The 22,983-nt window shown below is 43.1% G+C and overlaps 1 protein-coding gene across 1 annotated transcript in view; it reads right to left on the bottom strand.

Annotated features, from left to right (window-relative positions):
* Positions 1–22,983, bottom strand: part of POLN (DNA polymerase nu) — a 160,226-nt gene that overhangs the window by 83,279 nt on the left and 53,964 nt on the right. The window contains 4 exon segments of the mRNA XM_059166889.1: positions 597–650; positions 1,552–1,608; positions 9,461–9,556; positions 10,042–10,125. Coding sequence (XP_059022872.1) covers positions 597–650; positions 1,552–1,608; positions 9,461–9,556; positions 10,042–10,125 — 291 coding nt within the window.

Below are 22,983 nucleotides of genomic sequence, written 5' to 3'. Positions count from 1 at the left end.
ACACGGGCCCACGGGCCCTGCTCACAGTCTCCCTGCTCACAGCACACAGCACTCACTGCTCTCCTGCAGATGTCCACAAGCCGCTGGCCCAAAGCCCTCAACCCTGAGAGGCCCCTGGGCATCAGCCAACTGCTGGCCAACAAGAAGGGTCCTCCACCCCGGGCAGAAGCAGCAAAAGGACATGTGGGTCTTTGGGTACCTTCAAGCCCCTGAGCATGGGGAGAGGAGGGCCATGTGCTGTGGGGACACCACATGGACTCCAAGTGGGGGTCTGCAGCCTGCACGGGGGCCCAGACAGAACGCCTCTGCTGGCAGCCTCCTCCTCCTGCTTCCCTGCACTGGGTGCGGGCAGAGGTGTGGTGACAGGTGTCACAGTGCCTGGGCAGCCCCAGGGCTCCCGCGTATGTGCAGCTCCAGGCCTGAAGGCATGATGCCAACTCAGGCTATAAAGAGACCAGCTAATAACAAATCACAGCTCACAGCTCAAGCATATTTGGTGATTTCATTGTTAACTAAAATTTCAGGAAATTGTATAGGTCTCTGAGGCCCCATGGAAACCACATTCCTGAGCACAGGATCTCGTTTAGCTCCATTACCTTTCTCATGCAAGCTAGTAATCCATCCACAAAGGCTGACTTGGTCTTGTGAACCTAGGTAACACAGACAGAAGTAATCACTTTCTTGTTTAAGCATCAAGCAGGAACCAGCGTCACAGACGTGTTTCACAGAGTGCTGGGCATGCGCCACTCACGTGTCCACTCCGATGACTTCAGGAGGCCCTGCAACGGGCTCATGCGGGACCCAGAATTAAACAACAATGATGCACAGAGAAAGATGGCACCCTACGCCCTTTTCTGGAATAATTCTGGAATCATTCTTCTCACAGAAATGTTGCAGAGATAAATGGAGCGTCGTTGTGGGTACCTGTCCTCCTGCGTCCCCTAGGGTGCCTTTAGTTCTCCTCTAGTCATTTCGTCCCTTCAAGAGAAGGCTGTTTGGTGCCATGACCAAGCCCTGTCGGCTGCCATACCTCAGGAGAGCAGCAGGCCGCAGGTTCAAGGGATGGCAGACTGATGGTACAGGCGGCGGCCCAAGTTATGGCCACGGCTCACCAACAGCAGAGAACACATGCAGGTGCATGGACAGAGGAAGTGCGGGCTGCTGAGGAATAAGGGGGTGCGCCAGCGAACAAGGGCACCACCATGCTGAGAGAGGAGCGGGGAACCTCACCAGGCCCAGGGCTGGGGAGTAGGCGGAGGCCCTCAAGAGGCTTCTGAACTCTGCTGGTGGAGTCTAGCCCACAGCGAAGCCACCTGATGACAAAACACATCCCCTCCCTGCCTTCATCCATCCTCGTCCTGTGGGACCTGGTGGCTCCAGCCGAGTGAGGTGCATGAGAGCAGTGCAGGTACCAAGTCACCTGAATGAGCTCTGTCCCCCTTGGAACACTGCCAGCGCTACTGCCATGATCATGGACTGATGGCTTTTTTCAGGGCCGGTGCCAGATGGCCCCCTCCCTCACCAACTCACTCACTCACAAAGGAAACTTACCTGTCTATATTCCAAAATTATCTTGGGTAATGGATGAAGGTCCTGCAGAGCACTTAACTGAAAAATGAGAATAAATGTCACCAATATAATTCCTTCATTTAATTTTAACATTTTGAACACTTATTTTCAGCTGGAGAAAGTCCTAGTAATAAATGGTCGTATTGACCATATTTTCCAAAGTGAAGATTCATAATAAATGTAGTTTTCAAGTGTCTTAATCTAAATCCCTTATAAAATCACTGCCGTCCATATGGGAGCTAAAGGCCCTTAACACAGGCTTGGAATAAGATTGCTTCCAAGATTAAATTCATGGAATCCAAATCCAGGATATGCAAAATACCATACAGGAGAATACACTAAGAAAATACCTCCAAATGTGTAACTCAAGAGTTTAGGAACATCCAACATTTCAATCACAGTTATCCGGGCATAATGTCAGGGAGGTAATCTCAGAATAGGATTACGGATTTTAACTAATTTTAAAAGGCCAAAATATGGGGCACCTGGGTGGCTCAGTTAGTTGAGCAGGTGCCTTTCGCTCAGGTCATGATTCCAGGGTCCTGGGATCAGCCCCGCATTGGGCTCCCTGCTCAGAGGAGAGCCTGCCTCTCCGCCTACTTGTGATCTCTCTCTGTCAAAATAAATAAATAAAAATCTTAAAAAAAAAAAAAAGGCCAAAATATTACATTCAGGATGACTCAAGATCATAAGAACATGATTTGTTCAATTACCACAAAGTGAACACGCTGGGGTAAGGCCATGCACACAGAACACCCCAAATGCCCTGCGCGTCCCGCCCCTCCCCTGTAGGTAACCACCACACTGACCTCCACCATGAAGGCCACTTTTCCCAGCTTTCAAACTTCGTATCAAAGGAAGGGGACAGACACTGTGTGAGGCTTTTGTTCAGAATGGTGGTTTTAACATTCATCTGTGTTGTATGAAGCAGCATTTCATTTACTTGTACTCCTGTCTTCAACTGTGTGAATGTAGGACAACTAGGTTTTATCCTTGATGGACACTAATAACTTGTTTACAGGCCATGATGACTAGTGCTGCTGTGAACACTCTGGAGCCTGGATTTTGGTTAACATAATGTCCGTGGTTCTGCTGAGTAGAAACACAGAGAGGAATGGAATCGCAGGGCCAATCACAGCAGAGACACCACCAGCCAGTTCTCCCAAGTGAAGGCACCCATCTGTACCCTGTCAGTATGGTGGGTGATCCAGTTGCCCCACATCTTTGCTAACACATGTCCCAATGCTAATGTTAGCCACTCTGGTAATTGTGTTGTGATACTGCACAGTAGTTGTGTATGTATTTCCTCAATGACGACTGTTGTAGGACCATATTCACACGCTCATTGACTAAGTAGGTATCTTCCCTCATTAAACCCCTGTTCATGTCTGTTGCCCATTTAAAGAATTGGTTTGTGTGTCTTTTTTCCCCCAATGATTTGTGGGTATTTGTTATTCTGGACAGCAGTTTCTTCAGCCGATTAAATTTACTGGAAATCTCTCTGCCCTCTGTGACTTTCTTATTTGTTTAATAGAATCTCTTCATTAACAGAGATTCTAAACTCTACTCTTGTCCAATGTATCCGTCTTTTACTGCATGGGTAATGCATCCTGTATCCTTCTTAGGGATATTCACCTACTGCAGGGTCTTGAGGATGTTCCCTTATGGTATCTTCTATAGTCTTTGTTGTTTTTGCCTTTCATATTTAGATGTACAGCTCATTTGGGGTTTATTTTTGCGTATGCTGTGAAATAGGGCCATTTATGGAACAAGCCGTCCTTACTCACTGCTCTGCAGAGCCACCCTCTCAGAGATCGTGCCTATCATACGAGTGTGTGGACTCCCCACACAAGGTCCGCTGGTCTATTTGTTCATGCTCCTGTCGACACTACACTGTGCTACTTAGTTCCTGGCAATCCCCATTGATTTAGGGTTAGTCTTGAGGTCCAATGGACTAAGTCCTCCAGAAGTGCTTTCCAAGATCACACTGGCTCTTAGTTTTTTGCATTTCTGTGGCAATTTTGGAATCAGCTTGCCAGCTTCTCCAAAATACTGCTGCTAAGATTGTTCTGAATCTAGGGGCGCCTGGGTGGCTCAGTGGGTTAAAGCCTCTGCCTTCGGCTCAGGTCATGATCTCAGGGTCCTGGGATTGAGCCCTGCATGGGGCTCTCTGCTCAGCGGGGAGCCTGCTTCCCCCCTCTCTGCCTGCCTCTCTAGCTGCTTGTGATCTCTGTCTGTCAAATAAATAAAATCTTAAGAAAAAAAGATTGTTCTGAGTCTATAGACCAGGCTGGGGTAACTGAGGCCATACACTCCTCTAACGGTGTAAGGCATAAAGTTGTATCATGGTCTGTTTGAATAAAGACTGAGGACCCAAGGGTTTTGGCTGGCCACAGTTGTAAACCAGAGAGCTGGTGCTGTGGGAGTAGGCACTGCCCGGGGTGGGGGGCACCTGACCTCAGTGCGATCCAGAATTGCCCTTTACTTAGCAAAGTTATCCCCAGGGGCATGGAAGTACATGAAAACACTTAGCAAAGAAAATTGCTTAAGATGGACTAGTTCCCCTTATCTGGATACCTTACTCACAAAATAACTTTCCAACCACAGTCTCTCTGTATATCTCTACTTGAGCCGTCTGAGAACGCTTGAAAGATATAAGTATTTGATCTCATCCAACCGTGGAGCAAGCCCTACCAGCGCTGGTTTGCGATCAGAGGCAGTTCTGCAGCCACGGACTGGCCAGGGAGCTTTATCACATGCTCCGTGTTGGCTCCTGACAGCACATTCTTCTCAGCTCCCTTCTCCCCATGGCCACTCCGTAGTCTCTTGTGGGCGCCTCCTCTTTCCCTGACCTCTAAGTGTCAGTTTCTCAGCATTCGGTTCTGTGCTTATCAATGTTGGCTGGCTTATGAGAAACAGCCGGGAGCTTCAAAAACATGCTTGGGCCTGGCAGACACAATTCTGTGGTTCAGTTGTCAGCCTGGTCGTGAATGTTTTTCCAAAGCTCTGTCCAGGGTAGGGGATTACCATCCCAGGGCAATTTTACTAAAAACTGGCTGACCACTTCCAGCACAAGACTAACAGTGGACCCAACTGCTCCCGTGATATCTCCGTGCCTGTGTCTTGTGAACACCTCTGTCTTAATATGTCTGAGAGTGAATGCCTGACTGATACCCCACCTCCCACCCCTGCCCAGTAAACTGCTCCTCTCCTAGTTTTCCCTGGGTAGTGGCATTTTCTCTCTGCTCAGTTGCACAGCTAAGAAAACCAAGAGCTACTCCACAATCTTCTATTGACACTCACATGAACTCTCACTCACAGAGTTCCTTCCTGCTCCAGAAATTCTCTGGAAATTCGTCCACTACTCCATCTTCACACCTGTCACCTGGACCACAGAGATTTCTGTCCCCACACTGCAGTGACAGCTTATTTTTTTATAGTCATTTTCAGTATGTTGCATAATTTTTCATTTTTCCTTCAATGAATTCGTATTTCTTCATTTTTTAAAAGATTTTATTTATTTGTGTGTGAGAGAGAATGCGCGTGTGCACAAGCAGAGGGGAGCAACAGGCAGAGGGAGAATCAGGCTCCCCGCAGAGCAGTGAGCCCCAAAGTGGGGCTCAATCCTAGGACCCTGGGATCATGAACTGAGCTGAAGGCAGGCAGGGCTTAACCACTGAGCCACCCAGGCATCCCCAGTGACAGCCTATTAACAAGGCTGCCTTGTATGTCCTGACTTTTCAGGACATAGCTCACATCTGTTAGGACAGGCAGAATCCAAAGCCCTGACAACACCACATGCTGGCAAGGGTGTGAAGCCATAGGAACTCTCATCCACCTGGTGGGAAGGCAGAAAGGTGTAGTCACTTTGGGAAGTAGTTTGTCAGTTTCTTAAAAAATTCAATATACTTTTGCCATATGATCCAGCAATCATGCTCCTTGGTATTTACCCAGAGGAGCTGAAAACTTCAGTCCACACAAAAACCTGTACACAGATGTTTAGAGCAGCTTTCTTCCTCATTGCCAAAATTTGGAAGCAACCAAGATGTCCTGCAGTAGGTGAATGGGTAATAACCGGGGTCCATCCAGACAATGGATCATTGAAAAGAAATGAGCTATCAGGGGCGCCTGGGTGTCTCAGTGGGTTAAGCCTCTGCCTTCGGCTCAGGTCATGATTTTAGGGTCCTGGGATCGAGCCCCGCATTGGGCTCCCTGCTCAGTGGAGGGAGACTGCTTCTCCCTCTCTCTCTGCCTGACTCTCTGCCTACTTGTGACCTCTGTCAAATAAAATAAAAATCTTAAAAAAAAAAAAAAAAAGAAATGAGCTATCAACTAGGAAAAGACATGGAGAACTTGAAATGCACAAATCTGAGGGAAAGAAGTCAGTCTGAAAAGGCTGCACACTATATGGGTTCCATCTACAGGACATTCTAGAAAAGGCAAAACTATGGGGACAGTGAAAATATTGGGGCAGGGGTGGGGTGAAGGGGGAACATGTGGAGCATGAGGGTGTTTAGGGCAGTGAAGGTACTCTGCATGATACCATAGTGGCAGACACCCGTCATTACACATTTGTCCAAACCCATAGAATGTATGACACAAAGGGTGACCCTGGAGATATAGTATGGACTTTGGATGATGATGACTTGTCAGTGGAAGTTCACTGAATGTAACAAATGGTCCCAGTGTGGGGGGGTGCTGACAGTGGGAGAGAGGGTGGCGGGGAGAGTGTGCTGGCCGTGGAAAGAAGGCAGTATATGAAACTTCTCTGTACCTTCTGCTCAATATTGCTGTGAAATAAAATATAAGATTTAATAAAAATAAACGCCTAATAAAACCGTATCTAAGATCATAGTTGTGCTCTTGTTTGAACTGTTTGAGGCTACACATTTCACCTGAAGTCCACATCCCTCCCCACAGGAAGGGGAACGGAAAGGATGAAGGAAAGAAGAGAGGAGTCTTCATTTTGAATTTGGAACCATGTACATGTGCTCCCTAGTAAAAGTTCATCTTTTTTTAAAATGCACAAAGTAGTATGCCTTGGTCAGTTAAATAAAAGAGGTTAGTATGATTTACCTCGATCATGTCTTTGTAAAAAATCTACGCGAAAGCACACCAACACCAGAGGAGAGTTCCATCTCCTTAGTTGCCAGGTACCTGGAAGAGCTAAAGAGCAGCAGAGGGAAGGGCAACACTGCCAGCTGGTGCCAGGATGGAGAATAAATCAGCCCGAGACCCTCAGCTCCGGGCCCCATGAGGCCAAGCATGCGGCTTTCCCAGCTACCGCTGCTGCTCCACCTTTCAGGAGGTGGCCCTCTGCCACTTGGGTGTGAAATCCAGGCCCGAGTCTCCCTGGCGGGATGGAGCCTGCTCCATGCGGTCCCTGAGCTCCGTGAGTTAACAGCAGACAACTATGCTGGTGAGGGCTGCTTGGCTCTGGAGAGGCGACAAACAGTCAATCTTGGGCTTGGATCTGCAGAGCTTATAGCCTAGAGCGATAAGCCCACCAGGAGCTAAGATAACTTTAGGCACAGGAAACCAGTCTGGGGGAAGACACAGGTCGTGCCAGGGGCCTTGCTGCTGTCTGTGTGGCCTGGGGAGGCCTCCCTGAAAGCCACTGCACAAACTCTAGAAGAGGCTGCAGACTGGCACAGGGCCCGCGCGGAACCTGCGAAGAGCAGTGTGCTGCTCAGGAGCGCTGGGAGCGAGGGGGCCTGAGAAGGCGCTATGGACACACTGGAGGGCCTGGACATGAACCTAGGGGTCACAGAAAGCCCCTGGAATGTACATCAGGGGAGGCTCTGCCTGGACTTGATGCATAAACAGCAGGGGGAGAGCAGATGGGAGGCGGCCGAGGGGGCCGTGCCAGGCTGTGAGTGGGAGGTGACTGAGGGGGTGGCTGCAAGGACTGAAAGAGCCAATTCCAGACTGATGTTTGCAGGCAGAGACGGTAAGGCTTGCTGCAGGTGAGGCTGGAAGAAGATCCAAGGTGACTTGTAGGTTTCTGGATGAAGTAGCTGATAATTACAGTCAGGACTTGCTGGTTTCTGAGAGCTCATGTCAGGCATGGTCCTAAGGACTGCTTCACACACAGGCACACATACACACACTTGTTGAAAACTCACAAGATTGCTGTAGGGAAAGGACTGTTATTATCCTTCTTTTACAGATCAGGACACTGAGGCACAGAGGAGTCAGCATGCCCTAGCCATGCAGGAGGATGTGGTAGCCAATGCCACTGTCCTTGCTCTGCCCCTTACTGGCTCCCAAGGATGCGGAAGGATGAGGGGTCTCCACCCAGGGGGCACCGAAGGAGGCAAATTCAAACCCCTTTCGGGACACATCACTCTGCAGATGTCTGTGATGCACAGAACTGCCCCCAGGACCCCAAGGGCTGCACATGGGGACTGTCAGAAGACACAGGGCTCCAGCAGGGAAGACATGGGCAGAACGTGCAGGGCTGGACTGGCCATGTGCATAGGGAGGGAGGCTGCGGCTAAGTCTGACGCTGAATGCAGCACGCAGAGCACAAGATGCGCCCCCAGAGCTGGCTCTCACTGTAGCAACCCAGGTTCACTTGCAGGGGCACCTGGGTCAGGATCTCGGGGTCCTGGGATCCAGCCCCACCTCCTGCTCCCTGCTTCACCCTCTGCCACTCCTATGCCCCCAGTCATTCTCTCTCTCAAATGAATAATAAAAAAAAAAAATCTTAAAAACAAAAACAACAACAACAAAAACCAAGTCTACTTATTGATGTCTACTCTGCATGCCCTCATGAATCTTACTCACTGGATTCTGAACATCTATTTATACTCGTCCATTTTTTAAAAAAACATTTATCTTTTAAAGATTCATTGATTTAGCTTACAGAACAAGCAGAAGAGGGAGAGGCAAAGAATCCCAAGCACATTCCTCCTGAGTGCAGAACCCAACTGGGGGCTTGATCCTACTACTCCAAGACCACGACTTGAGCCAAAATCAAAGTTGAGGACTACTCAACCCACTAAGCCACCCAGTGTCTCATTCCAACAGAGCAGACTCTCACTCCTCCCTGTTTATCAAACAGGCTCTTCTTAAGGGAAAGGTAGCTCAAATTTTCTAAAATAAATCTAGGGTGATGCCTGGGTGGCTCAGTTGCTTAAGTGCCTGCCTTTGGCTCAGATCACGATCTCAGGATTCTGGATAAGTCCTGAAGCAGACTACTCCCTGCTTCTCCTTCTGCCTGATGCTCCCCTGGCTTGTGCGCTCTCTCCCTCTCCCTCTCTCTCTCTCTGACAAATAAACAAACAAACAAACAAACAAATAAATAAATAAATAATCTTTTTTTAAAAAAGTAAAAACCTTCCACATCTATATTTTTTTAAAAATAAATATATCTAGGGGCACCTGGGTGGCTCAGTTGTTAAGTCTCTGCCTTCAGCTCGGGACTTGATCTCAGGGTCCTGGGATCGAGCCCCACATCGGGCTCTCTGCTCAGCGGGGAGCCTGCTTCCCCCTCCCCCTCTCTGTCTGACTCTCTGCCTACTTGGGATCTCTGACTGTCAAATAAATAAATAGGATCTTTAAATAAATAGGATCTTTAAATAAATAAATAAATAAATAAATCTAGAAAAGGAGTGGCAGCCTTTAACTTCTAAGAGGCTATGATTGGACTGACAACCATTTGTTTTCAGAACAAAATTCCACCTAATTGTCCTTTGCAGATGACGAAGTTGGTGGATTGCTTCCAGAAAACTGTACTTTTCCTCATGGTTCAAACTAGGAGGGCAGCCCTGCGGGGTGCACCTGCTGCACAGCCCACTGCAGGGGGACAAGCAGGCCTGAGGGTGACTCACACATGGTAGAGGCATGCTACTGTCTCAAAAACAAAGGGGACAGTTTTTGAACTTACCACAGCTTCTGACGTGGATGGGAGTTTCTGCAGCCCTGTTCTAGGAAGAGTCTCCCTGGGACTCCGCAGGTGCAGTTTTAGCTTGCCAAAGAGGATCTTCAACAAAAGCAGGGACACGTGATGGACAGGTCTCAGCTTTGAGAGAAACTGAACATCACAGCCACAGAAGGCCCACCCAATTAGATGCTACAAACACTCAAATTCTGATCTCATACTGTTCTTGGATTTGCAGGCTTTGAAGGAATGAATCTCAATGTGAGAAAACATGAACAACTTACATACTTTCCAGATAATAAACATAAAATAATATTTATAAATTAAGACTAAATCTCTCTTTAACCCCTAAGAAGTATTTTTTAAAAAGATTTTTTAATTTATCTATTTGATAGAGACCACAAGAAGTCAGAGAGACAGGCACGGAGAGAGGAGGAAGCGGGCTCCTGGCTGAGCAGAGAGCCCAACGCGGGGCTCAATCCCAGGACCCTGAGACCACGACCTGAGCCGAAGGCAGAGGCATTAACCCACTGAGCCACCCAGGCACCCCAGAAGTATATTTTATAAGAAACAAAATTTCCCTTTACCTCTCGAAGCTGATTATTACTTGTTATATGAAACCGCTCTCCTGCAACAAAATGGGCTTCTTGCTCCAGTTCCTTGAGACGAGACTGTGAATGTGATATATAATCTTACTAATGTTTTTCACAATCTAAGATTATTTTATCTGCTCATCAAATAGTTCCCAACATAAGTTATTATAAGAATTAAAAATAGCCAAATGTTTACCAAAATGTATATTAAAAATATATCCTTTGACTCACAGTGGAAACCTCAGGCTCACAGAATCATCCTCTCCTAAACCTCAGGAAGCAAAATGAAAGAAGCAAAATAGGAAGTAACACACCAAAATAAGGGAAGAATGAATTTTCTAGGAATATTACTCCTAGAAAAGGGATCTAGCATCATACCACCAACTTGAAAGCATCCAAGGTGTCCCACGGTAAAGGAGTTAGGACCATTGACCTTGTAGGTCCCTCCCACCCAGCGGAGAGAGCAGTCACAGGGGGCACCAGGGACCATGCTCTGAACTGCCACATCCAACTACACAGAACACAGCCTGGCTTGAGGTGGGGGAGGGATGGATGGCCCAGGTGAAAAACAATCTAAGCATGTCCTCTGCATCAGCTGACACAGTACAGCGGGGGGGGGGGGCAGAGCTGAATTTGTAAGCCCTCACCCCCTTGCCACTTCCATCAGAAGAAAAGTAGCAGGCAGCCAGGACTTAAAAACATAATTGTAAAAATGGGGCACCTGAGTGGCTCAGTGGGTTAAGCCTCTGCCTTCAGCTCATGTCATGATCTAATTGGGCTCTCTGCTCAGCGGGGAGCCTGCTTCCCTCTCTCTCTCTGTCTGCCTCTCTGCCTACTTGTGATCTCTGCCTGTCAAATAAATAAATAAAATCTTTAAAAAAAAAACATAATTGTAAAAGAAAATAGAGCAGGGGTTAAACCAATCCACCCCGGTAAACTATCACTTGCATTCTCTCCTTCATCAGAAGAGGGCGGCCTTGAGGCCGACATTTTGAAAGAAGTTACAAAGATGGTCCAGAGAAGTTAGGAACAGAATGAACCTGATACAAAAAAGGAGTATCTAGGTGAAAAGAAGCCAGAAGCACGTGCCTCGGTTAAAGTATGCCAGAACCTGGTTGTCAAAGAAAGAAATGAGAAAAAGAAACCAAGGAGCAGAGCATTAAAGGACAGATAATGGATTCCTTCAGGAGTAAGCCATACCTTAGGGAACAAAAACTCCATCAACAAACTGTGTGAGCTTCCAGTTAAAACGGCACAGTAAACTTGCACAATGATGCACCCGTGTTCAGGCACGGGAAGAAATGGATAAATAAACAGAGAAAAACAAAAAGATAGTTTCCTAAAAGAAACAAAACAAAACACAAGCATCTCTTCAGAGCGGGAATAGATACACACTGCAAAGCAGCAGGAAGAACAAGGGGGAAGCCCAGTGGGGCTGTGGGGCCAGAGGCTGGAGGCCCAGTCAGGCCACAAAGCGGGCATGGCAAGCCCTCCTTTCAGAGAGTTTGTATCAGTTACCTGCTGCCGCATGACAGAGCACACTGGAGTGGATCAGCACCTCGGGTGGGGCTCAGCTAGGCGCAGGTGCTGGCTGCATGGCCGCATGAGTAAATTCATTTCAAATTGTCACCCATTTAAAAGTTATGTTAACTGGTTTTTTCTTATTGATATGAGTTCTCTATTATAGTCTGCATAGGAGTCCTTTGTCATATGCATGAAAATACAATCAAAATTCCAACAGGATTTTTTTAAAAAGTAGATCAAAGAATTTTATATGGCCAATGCAAAGAACTTAAAACTAGACAATACCATATAGAATAAACACAAAGATGGAAGACATACCATAGGGTATGAAGACGTATTATTACAAAGCTACCATAACTAAGGCAGGGCAGTATTAGCACAGGATAGACCAAAAAACCCCATGAAACAAAACAGAGTCCAGAAAAAGATCCACATTACAAAAATCAAACATACACTGAGACCAGCCTTGAAAATTCCCTAAGCAGATGAAACCCATCTTGTCCTACAAGTAATGCTCCAGTTAGTCTCTTTTGGGAGATCAGCAAGGCTAACTTGATCTGGGTTGTTTCTTGCTTGTGCCTCTGAAAATCATAAGTGAATCTCAAATTGTGCTCCCCAAAATCCTACTGCAGTAGTCCACCACTGTGAAGAATAGCCAGTCTTTGCCTCCACACCATATAAGGGGCTTATGACATCAGACCTCTGAGCCTTGCTCCATGGCTTGTTTTGGTTTGTAAACTGTCTTTCTGTGTACAATTAAATTTTGCTAATTACTACTTCAGTGCTCCAGCGGTTTTACTTCTGCTTTTCTCTGAACTTCTGATAGTATTGATCTGACTTATGACACAGATGTTACTGTAATTCGGTGGGGGGAAACAATGGCACTTTTAATCAACTGAAAAAAACAGAAATCAACTTGGGGGGAAAAATCTTAATGATACCTGATACCACATAGAAAAATTAATGTGAAATGGATGATATGCTGAAAATAATACAGTTTATAGAAGAAAACACAGAAGAATATCTTTACTAGAAGGCATACAAAAGAGATCAGCACATAAAAATTCTTAAACATTTGAAAAAATGGTTCACTGAATTTCATTATAATAAAGAGATTCTGTTCACCAAAAGATACCACTATTAAGAGAGTGAAAAGACAAGCCACAGACACAGACTGAGTTGGAAAGTATTTTAGGTTCTATGGGGCACATATGGCTCCTGTCACCGTATTCTTCTTTATCTTTATATGTTTGTCTTTTAAAACTGTAACAACCACTCTTAACTTGTAGGCCATATGAAAATAGGCCACAGGATAAATTTGGTTCAGACTATTGTTTGCCAAACTCTGGACTGGGAGAAAGGATTTTCAATATATATTATAAAAGACTTACATACAGAATTTATTACAAGGACTCACATACAGAATATATAAAGAACTCTTACAAATCAATACAAAAAAATCAGTTAACATAAATTTCAGAGTGAGTGAAATCTTTGCAAAATTGATAACGAAAGAGTACATCCAAAATACCACCAAACTTAGGGAAAGGTCCTCAATATGATTAATCATCAGGAAAATGCAAACTAAATCCACAATGTAAATCCACACAATCCACTGTAAATATACAATGACAGACCCATCAGATCAAGTAAAGTGAGAAAGACTGGCAGTGTGCATGGTGAGGATGTAGCAAATGGAATTGGAAAAGGTCATGACCAATTCCAAGAAGTCTTTGGAAGTACCTATTACCACCTACACACACCCTATGTTCTAGCAATTCCACTTCCAGACATAAAATCAGGAGACAGGGGCACTCACATTTATGTACATGAATATTCACAGCCACTGTGATCACAGTGCTTACCGATGAGAAGGGTGTAAGGAAGCTAAGACACATTCTAAAATGGGTGTTACACAGCAAGTCTCATTGGAACACACATCTGCTAAATTCACCAAACAAGTGAATCCCAAAGACAGAATGTGAGTAAAAAAAGACAGAACCAAAGATCCCACATTGTGTGGTTCCATTTACATGAAGCTCAAAATCAATGAACAGAGTCAGATTAATGGCTCTCTCTGGGGGTACAGATGAGGAGGTGACAGGAGGAGGTGCCTTCTGGGTGCTGGAAATATTCTATATCTTGCTCTGGGTGGAGTCACATGCATGTGTATGTGTGTAAAAACATGTCAAGCTGCACACTTAAAATTTACACCAAGGAGATTCTGGAAAAAAGTAGGAAGCACGTGTGAGAAACTGCCTCCCCACCTGGACCACAGCTGCAGGGGCAGAAACCATCTGATGCAATGACCATCCCAGACTCCGGAGTCTGTTGACCGCTTGCAACTTCCAGGCTTGGAAGGTAAATTACAACTACTTCTGGTCAATTTCAGCTCTTAGCATGGTAGCAGCTACCCATCCCCATCTTCCACCACCAACCACACTGCAGACAATCATCCACGTTTCTGGAACAGTGTGCAGAAGCCAGGGTGGGCAAAAAGACCCTGTCCTGCAAAGAACAGGGATCTGGGCTCTGACTGCCGATTTTAATAACACAAGTGCAGATAAATAGGCAGGCAGCCATGGTTGTAGCCCCTCCCCACATTGTTGTAAGACCCTCCCTCTCCAGCTGAACAGACTTCCAGGGGAATTAAAGGGCCAGCACTCTTTTGCATCTCCTTTCATTTTTTATTTTTCCTCCTTTTGAGAGCCAGAAATTAAAGACAAGGATGTTCAAACACTACTGCTTATGGGAAAATTAGAAGCAGGGAAAATTAGAAGCAGACCATGTATACCCAGGAAAAATCTTGGGAAAAACATGAGAAGACCTTAAGCTTGCCCCTCAGGCTGATCTTCAGCACAGAGACACCCCATGGCAATAAAAAAAACCAAAACCAAAAACACTAACATAGAAGAGCAAACCCTGTGGTGGGGGGTAGAATATGATTTCCAGAGCTACCACATTATCAGATTCAAATGTCCAATGTTCGATAAAAAATGTCAGGGCAGGGGCGCCTGGGTGGCTCAGTGGATTAAAGCCTCTGCCTTCAGCTCAGGTCATGATCCCAGGTTCCTGAGATCTAGCCGCATCAGGCTCTCTGCTCAGCAGGGAGCCTGCTTCCTCCTCTCTCCTCTCTCTCTGCCTGCCTCTCTGCCTACTTGTGATCTCTGTCTGTCAAATAAATAAATAAAATCTTAAAAAAAAAAAATGTCAGGGCAGGGATGCCTGGGTGGCTCAGTTGGTTAAGCAGCTGCCTATGGCTCAGGTCATGATCCCAGCATCCTGGGTTCAAGACCCACATCGGGCTCCTTGCTCGGCAGGGAGCCTGCTTCTGCCTCTGCCTCTGTTTGCCAGTGCTCACTCTCCCTCTCTCTCTCTGACAAATAAATAAATAAAATCTTTTTAAAAAATGTCAGGACATACAAAGAAAAGTACCACATTCAAAGGGAAAAACAAAACAAAACATCAACAGAAACTGTCCCTGAATAAGACCTAATGGCAGATCTACTAGACAAAGACATTAAAACAACTGTCTTAAAGACGCTCAAAGAACAGGAGGAGGATGTGAAGAAAGTTAAGAAAACAATGTGTGAGCAAAATGTAAATAATGACAAAGAGAGAAAAAAACCTAAAAGGAAATCAAAAAGAAATTCTAGAGCTGAAAAGTATATTAACTGAAACAGAAAATTCCTTTGAGTGGCTCAACATCAGATTTGAGCAGGCAGAAGAAAGAATCAATGAACTTGAAGGCAAGGTAATGGAACTTACTGAGGCTGAGGAACACACAGAAAAGAAATTGAAGAAAAGTGAACAAAGCCTAAGGGACCAGTGGAACATCGTAAAGCAGATGCATATGCTTTGCATATGCATTGTGGGCATCCCAGAAGGAGGTGAGGAAGAAAGGGGCAGCAAAAATACTTGGAAGAAATAATGGCTGAAAACCTCTCAAATTGGATGAAATACATGAATATAAACATCCAAGAAGCTCTACAAACTTCAAGTAAGAAGAACTGAGATCAACACCAAGGCATAATGTAATCAAGGTTTCAAAAGCCAAAGGTGAACAGATAATCTTGAAATTAGCAAGAGAAAATTGTCCTCACATATAAGGCATCCTCAATAACGTCAGGGAGCAGATCTCTCATCAGAAACTTTAGAGGACAGAAGACAGTGAGCCAGTATTTTCAAAGTGCTAAAAGGAAAAACTGTCAACCAACTATCCTGCATCTGGCAAAACTGTCCTTCAAGGCTGAGGGAGACACTGAAATATTCCCAGATAAAGAAAAACTGATGGAGATGTGATCACTACATGTGCCCTGGAGGAAATGCTCCAGGAGTCCTACAGGGTGACATGAAAGGACACTAGACAGTGTCTCAAAGCCATATGGAGAAATAAAGATCTCAAGAAAGGTGACTATGTGGGCACTTATATAAGCTAGTATTATAATAACAATCTGTCACTGCACTTTTTATTTTCTCCATACTTAAAAAAAATTATGAGTTAAAATCTAATATTACTGTAATGATGGTTTATAATTCCAAGTCATGTTTCCTAAATAGTTTAAGAGACTAATGCACTTAAAAAATTATTAGCTTATGTTTGAGACACACAATGTATAAAGATATAATTTTGTGGCATCAACAACTGAAAGGGGTGGGGATAGAGCTGTAAAGGAGCAGAGTTTTTGCATGTTATTCAAGCTAAACTGTAATAAACTCAAATTAGAGTGTTATAATGTTAGGATGTTAAATGTCATCCCCACGGTAACCACAAAGAAAATAGCTATAGGATATACACAAAAGAGAATGAGAAAGGAATTTAAATGATTCACTACAAAAAAGCAACTAAACACAAAGAAGAAGTAATACAGGAAAATGAGAGACAAAAAAATGTATAATGCACATAGAAAACAGCACAATGACAGAAGTTGAGTCCCTCCTTATCAGTATTACTTACATGTAAGTGGATTAAACTTTCCAATCAAAAGACAGAGATTGGCATAATAGATAAAAACATATGGTCCAACTACATGCTGTCCATAAAAGGCGAACATTATTTTTTAAAAGATTTTATTTATTTATTTGAGAAAGACAGAGCATGAGCAGAAGGAGGGGCAGAGGGAGAGGGACGAGCAGACTCCCTGCTGAGCAGGAAGTCCAATGTGGGACTCGATCCCAGGACCCCAGGACCATGACCTAAGCCAAAGGCAGATGTTTCACCAAAGGAGCCACCCAGGTGTCCCAAAAGACAAACTTTAAATTCAAAGATACAGACAGGTTGAAAGTACAAGGACAGAAAGAGATATGCAAATAGTGACACAAAGAGAGCAGGGATGTCTATATTAATACCAGAAAAAACAGACTTTAAATAAAAAATGGTTACTAGAGACAAAGGATGACATGTATGTGACACATACAGCAACTGTCATACACTTATAAACACACACCTAATGACAGACCATCAAAATATATGAAGAAAAAAATGACAGAATTGAAGGGATAAATAGACAATTCTACAATAATAGTTCCACTCACAATAACTGGTAGAACAGCCACAGAGAAGATAAGGAAACAGAGGACTTAAACAGCACAAGGAACCAATGAGATCCAACAGACACACAGAGCACCACCCGCAACAACCACATACACTTACACACGGGACATTTTCCAGGACAAACCATATCTTAAGCCACAAATTAAGGCTCAAGATATATCAAAAAATAGTTATTATACAAAACATCTTCTCTGACTACAACAGGATGAAGTTAGAAATCAATAACAAAAGGAAAACTGGGGGGGGGGGGGGCTGCCTGGGTGGCTTAGTGGATTAAGCCTCTGCCTTTGGCTCAGGTCATGATCCCAGGGTCCTGGAATAGAGCCCCGTGTCAGGCTCTCCTCAGCAGAGAGCCTGCTTCCCCCTCTTTCTCTCTGCCTGCTTGTGATCTCTCTCTCTCTCTCTCTCTCAAATAAATAAATCCTTAAAAAATAAATTAATTAATAAAATAAAATAAAATAAAGCTTTGATTTTAAAAAAAAAAAAAAAAAAAAGGAAAACTGGAGGGGCCCCTGGGTGACTCAGAGGGTTAAAGCCTCTGCCTTTGGCTCAGGTCATGATCCCAGCGTCCTGGGATTGAGCCCTACATCGGGCTCTCTCCTTGGCATGGAGCCTGCTTCCTCCTCTTTCTTCTCTGCCTACCTCTCTGCCTACTTGTGATCTTTCTCTGTTGAAAAAATAAATAAAATCTTAAAAAAAAAAAAAAAAGGAAAACTGGAAAATTCACTAAACTGTGGAAAATAAATTATTTTAAAATGATCAAAGGATCAAAGAATAACTCAAAAGAGAATTTAGAAATTATTTAGAGATGAATAAAAATGAAAACACAATATATCACAACTTATAGGATGCAGCAAAAGCTGCAATAAAGGGGAATTTTTTTTAAATTTTATTTATTTACTTGACAGAGATCACAGGTAGGCAGAAAGACAGGCAGAGAGAGAGAGGAAGAAGCAGGCTCCCCACTGAGCAGAGAGCCTGATGTGGGGCTCAATCCCAGGACCCTGAGATCATGACCTGAGCCGAAGGCAGAGGCTTAACCCACTGAGCCACCGAGGCGCCCCTAAAGGGGAATTTAATAGCTATAAATATTAAGAAACAAGAAAGACCTGAAATCAGTAACCTAACTTTACAACTTAAAGAACTACAAGAACAGATTAAACCCCAAGGTGAAAAAAAGATGATGATAAATATCAGAATAGAGATAAAGGAAATAAATAGGGAAACAGTAGAGAAAACTGATAAAACCAAAAGTTTTTCAAAAAATTTTTTTAAAAATTGACAAGTTTTCACTAGGTAGACTAAGAAAAAAAGAGAAAACTCAAAGTAATAAAATCAGAAATGAGAGTGGGGACATTGTTCTACAAAAATAAGAAGAATTACAAAAGAGTACTATGAATTACAAAAGAGTACTATACACCAACAAATTGGATAACCTAGATGAATCATAAAAGTTCAATCAACAATCACAAAACCCATCAAGATTAAATCACCAAGAAATAGAAAATCTGAATAGTCCTAAAACTAATAAGGACATTGAATCAATAATTCTTCTCCCAACAAAGAAGAGCCCCAGATTATTAACTTCATGAGTGAATTCTACCAAACATTTAAAGAAGAACCAACACCAATCCTTCCCAAACTCTTCCAAAAAATGAAGAGGATGGAAGACCACTTCCTAACTCATTCTGAGGCCAGCATTACCCTGATACCAAAGCCAGACAGAGATACAAGAAAAAGATAGACCAACAACCCTTATGAATATCAATGTAAAAACCCTCAACAACATAGTAATAATATTTTAAAAGGACTATATACCATGACCAAGTGGGATTTATTCCTGGCATGCAAGTATGGGTCCATACATGGAAACTGATCAATGTAATATGCCACATCAACACCAGGAGGGAGGAAAAAAAAACAGAGGATCATGTCGAAAATCATTTGACAATATTTAACACCCTTTCATGATAAAAAAAAAAAAAAAAAAAAAAAAAAACACAAAACACCATTCAGCAAACTAGGGACAGATGGGAATTACCTCCACATAATAAAAACCATATAAGAAAACCCACAGAGGGGTGCCTGGGTGGCTCAGTGGGTTAAAGCCTCTGCCTTCAGCTCAGGTAGTGATCTCAGGGTCCTGGGATTGAGCCCCACATCAGGCTCTCTGCTCAGCAGGAAGCCTACTTCCCTTCCTCTCTCTGCCTGCCTCTCTGCCTACTTGTAATCTCTGTCTGTCAAATGAATAAATAAAATCTTAAAAAAAAAAAAAAAAAAAAAAAAGAAAACCCACAGAAAGACTGATAGCATTTCCTCTAAGATGAGGAACAAGGCAAGGTTGTTTGCTTTCACCACTTCTATTCAACATGGTACCAGAAGTTCTGGTCAGAGCAATTAGGCAAGAAAAAAAAAAGGCATCTACATTGGACAGAAGAAGTAAATTTATCTCTGCATGATATGATTTTATGTATAGAAAACTCACCATTTATGTGTAGAGTCCACACCTAAAAAAAACAAAAACAAAAAATAAAACAAAACAAAACAAAAAACCCTCCAAACAACTGTAAGAACTTTGGAACTCAGCAGAGCAGCAGGATACAACATCAACACACAAAAATTAGCCGTATTTCTACACATGAACAATCTGAAAAGGAAATTACAAAAACAATTCTATTCATAGTAGCATCAAAAAGAATAAAATATTTAGGAATTAACAAAGACGATGAAGGACTCATACAGTGAAAACGATAAAACACTGCTGAAATCAATTTAAAAATAAATAAATAAATGGAAATACATCTCATGTTTGTGGATTGGAAGATTTACCAAAACAACTCAAAGAGATCTACAGATTCAATGTAATTCCTATCAAAATCCCAAAGACCTTTTTTTAGAAATAGAAAAATGCATCCTAAAATTCATACAAAATCTCAAGAGACCCCAAATAGCCAAAACAATCTTGAAAAAAGAACATATGTGGAGGCCCCATACTTCCTGATTTCACAACTGACTACAAAGCTACACTAATCAAAACAGTGTGTACTAGCATAGGACAGACATAGAGACAAAGAGAATAGAGTCGTGAGCCCAGAAACAAACCCTTGCAAATATGGTCAAATTATTTTGGACAAGCACTCCAAGAACATTCAATGGAGAATGTAAATGAGAGTGGGGACATTGTTCTACAAAAATGAGAAGAATTACAAAAGAGTACTATACACCAACAAATTGGATAACCTAGATGAAACACAAAAGTTCAATCAACAATCACAAAACCCATCAAGATTAAATCACCAAGAAATAGAAAATCTGAATAGTCTTAAAACTAATAAGGAAGTCTATTCCCAGATAGTGCGGGAAAACTGGGCATTCACATGCAGAAAAATGAAGGTGGACCCCTACATTGTACTATTTATAAAAATTAACTCAAGGACCTAATCAAGGTATCAAGGACCTAAATGTAAGACCTACAACAATAAAACTCTTTGAAGGAGACACAGGACGAAACTTCACAATATAGTATTTGACAGCTATTTCTTGGATATGACAACAAAGGCAAAGGTAACAAAAGAAAAAAAAATTTACATTGGACTATGAAAACTTAGAAATTTTGTGCATCGAAAGACACTATCAACAGAGTAAAAAGGTAACCCATAAAAATGAGGAAATATTTAAAAATCATATATCTGAAAAGAATTGCTATCCAGAGTATATAGAGAATTCCTAAAACTCAACAAGAAGAAAAAATTAATAACCTAATTTAAAAATGGGCAAAAGACCTGAATAGGCATTTTACTAAAGATGATACACAGATGGTCAGTAAGCACATGAAAAGATGATCAATATCACTAAACATTAGGGGAATAAGAATCAAAACTACACTGAGATACCACCTCACACCCATTAGGATGGCTATTATACAAACAAAACAAAACAAAAAACTGAGAAAACAATAGGTATCAGTGAGGATGTAGAGAAAGTGCGCTTATGCACTCTTATTGGGAGTGCAAAATGGTGGAAATAAGTACAGTGGTTCCTCAAAAAATTAAAAATTACTGTAAGATCTAGCAATTTGCCTTGGGATATGTACTCAAAAGAACTGAACGCAGGGCTTCACAGAGCTCTTTATACACCCATGTTTATAGCAGCATTACTCACAATGGCTAGAACACGGAAGCAAACCCAGTCACTTGCCTCCTCTGGCAGATGAATGGTAAGCAAAATGTGGTACATACATCTGACCTTGAAAAGGAAGAAAAGTGCAACATGCTAAAACCAGGATAAATGCTGAAGACATTATGTTAAGTGAAATAAGCCAGTGACAAAAAGATAAATTCTGCGTGATTCAACTTACATGAAGTACCCAGAGCAGTCAGATCATAGAGACAGAGAGCATAATGGTGGCTGTCGGGAGCGGTGGGGAGGGGCGAGTGCGAAGTGACTGGGATGGATGGCAGTCGTGCCGCACAAGCACACGAATGTATTTAATACCACTGTACTGTCTAATCAGAAATTGCTAAGATGGTAAGCTTTATGCTAAATGTTAGATTTTATCATAATAATTAAAAATATTTGTACTATTCACTGTAGGAAATGTCTTTCTCAATTAAAAAAGTACATAAGAAGAAAAAATCAGGTGGATTATGAACCTAAATGCAAAGGCTAATAAAAACAGCTTTTAAACATAATACATGAGAATACTTCATGAGCTTGACATAAGGAAAGCTTTCTTAAACAGCACACAGAAAGCACTAACCAAAGATGGGTAAATTATGCTACATTAAAAATTAGGAACTTCTTATTTGTCAGAAGACATCATGAGGAGAGTAAAAAGGTAACACAGAGAGGGAGAAGGTCTATGTGACAGGCTTGTAACTGGAGTTTATCAAGATGTCCTATAAATTAGTAAGGGAAAGACAGAGCACTCCATGTGAAAATGGGTAAGAAACATGAAAAAAGATCTTTTACCAAAGAGAAACTCCTAGTAGCCAATGATAACTTTAAAAGCTATTCCATCTCATCAGTAGTCAGGAAAATAGAAACCAAAATTCTACTGAGATACCATTATGTCCCCGCCAGAATGGTTGCTCTGAAAAGCCTGAGGTCCCCATGTAGGTGAGGCTGTGCAATGGCAGGACCCTCCCGTGTGTGCTCCCGGTGGTGTGACTTTCAAAAGCAACTCAGTGCTGCTTCCTGAAGCTGAGGAGACCATCCTGCGCCCAGGGCCCAGCGGACATGCTCAGTGGAGCAGCGTGCCACACCCCAGATGCTGTCCACAGTGGGATGCGGGCGAAGGAAGACAAAGCCCGAGCCACACAGGACAGCAGTAGAGCTGAGACTCGGGGTGAAGGGAGCGCATCAGATAACCCCTAACTCATAGTTCCAAAGGAAAGCCACTGAGGCACTGAGGTGGAAAGGAAACCAAAGCAATAAGTAGTGACTCCAGAAGTCAGGGCAGAGGTTACTTTTGGCAGCGGGAAGGGGTTCTGATGGGGAAAGGGCACACAGCACTTCTGGAAATTTTACACTATGACTCAGGTGATGGTTATACCAGAGCTTCCCTTAAAATAACTTACGTGAAGCATTTTAATGCATTTTTTTATGCATCTCCATGCACCCTCTGTATTTTTAATTTTTCACATTCATTTTTAAAAATTTTGTTCTTGCTTTTAATTTATTTTTTAAAAAGATTTTATTTATTTGCCAGGGATAGAGAGAGAGAGTACACACAAGCAGGCAGAGAGGCAGGCAGAGGCAGCAAGAGAAGCAGGCTCCCTGCTGAACAAGGAGCCCGATGCGGGACTCGATCCCAGGACCTTGGGATCATGACCTGAGCTGAAGGCAGCGCCTTAACG

This window comes from Mustela lutreola, chromosome 1, assembly GCF_030435805.1.
Source record: "Mustela lutreola isolate mMusLut2 chromosome 1, mMusLut2.pri, whole genome shotgun sequence".
In the NCBI taxonomy this organism is placed as follows: domain Eukaryota; kingdom Metazoa; phylum Chordata; class Mammalia; order Carnivora; family Mustelidae; genus Mustela; species Mustela lutreola.
Note: the sequence above shows the minus strand (reverse complement) of the source record. Positions and strands in the feature narration are given on the sequence as shown.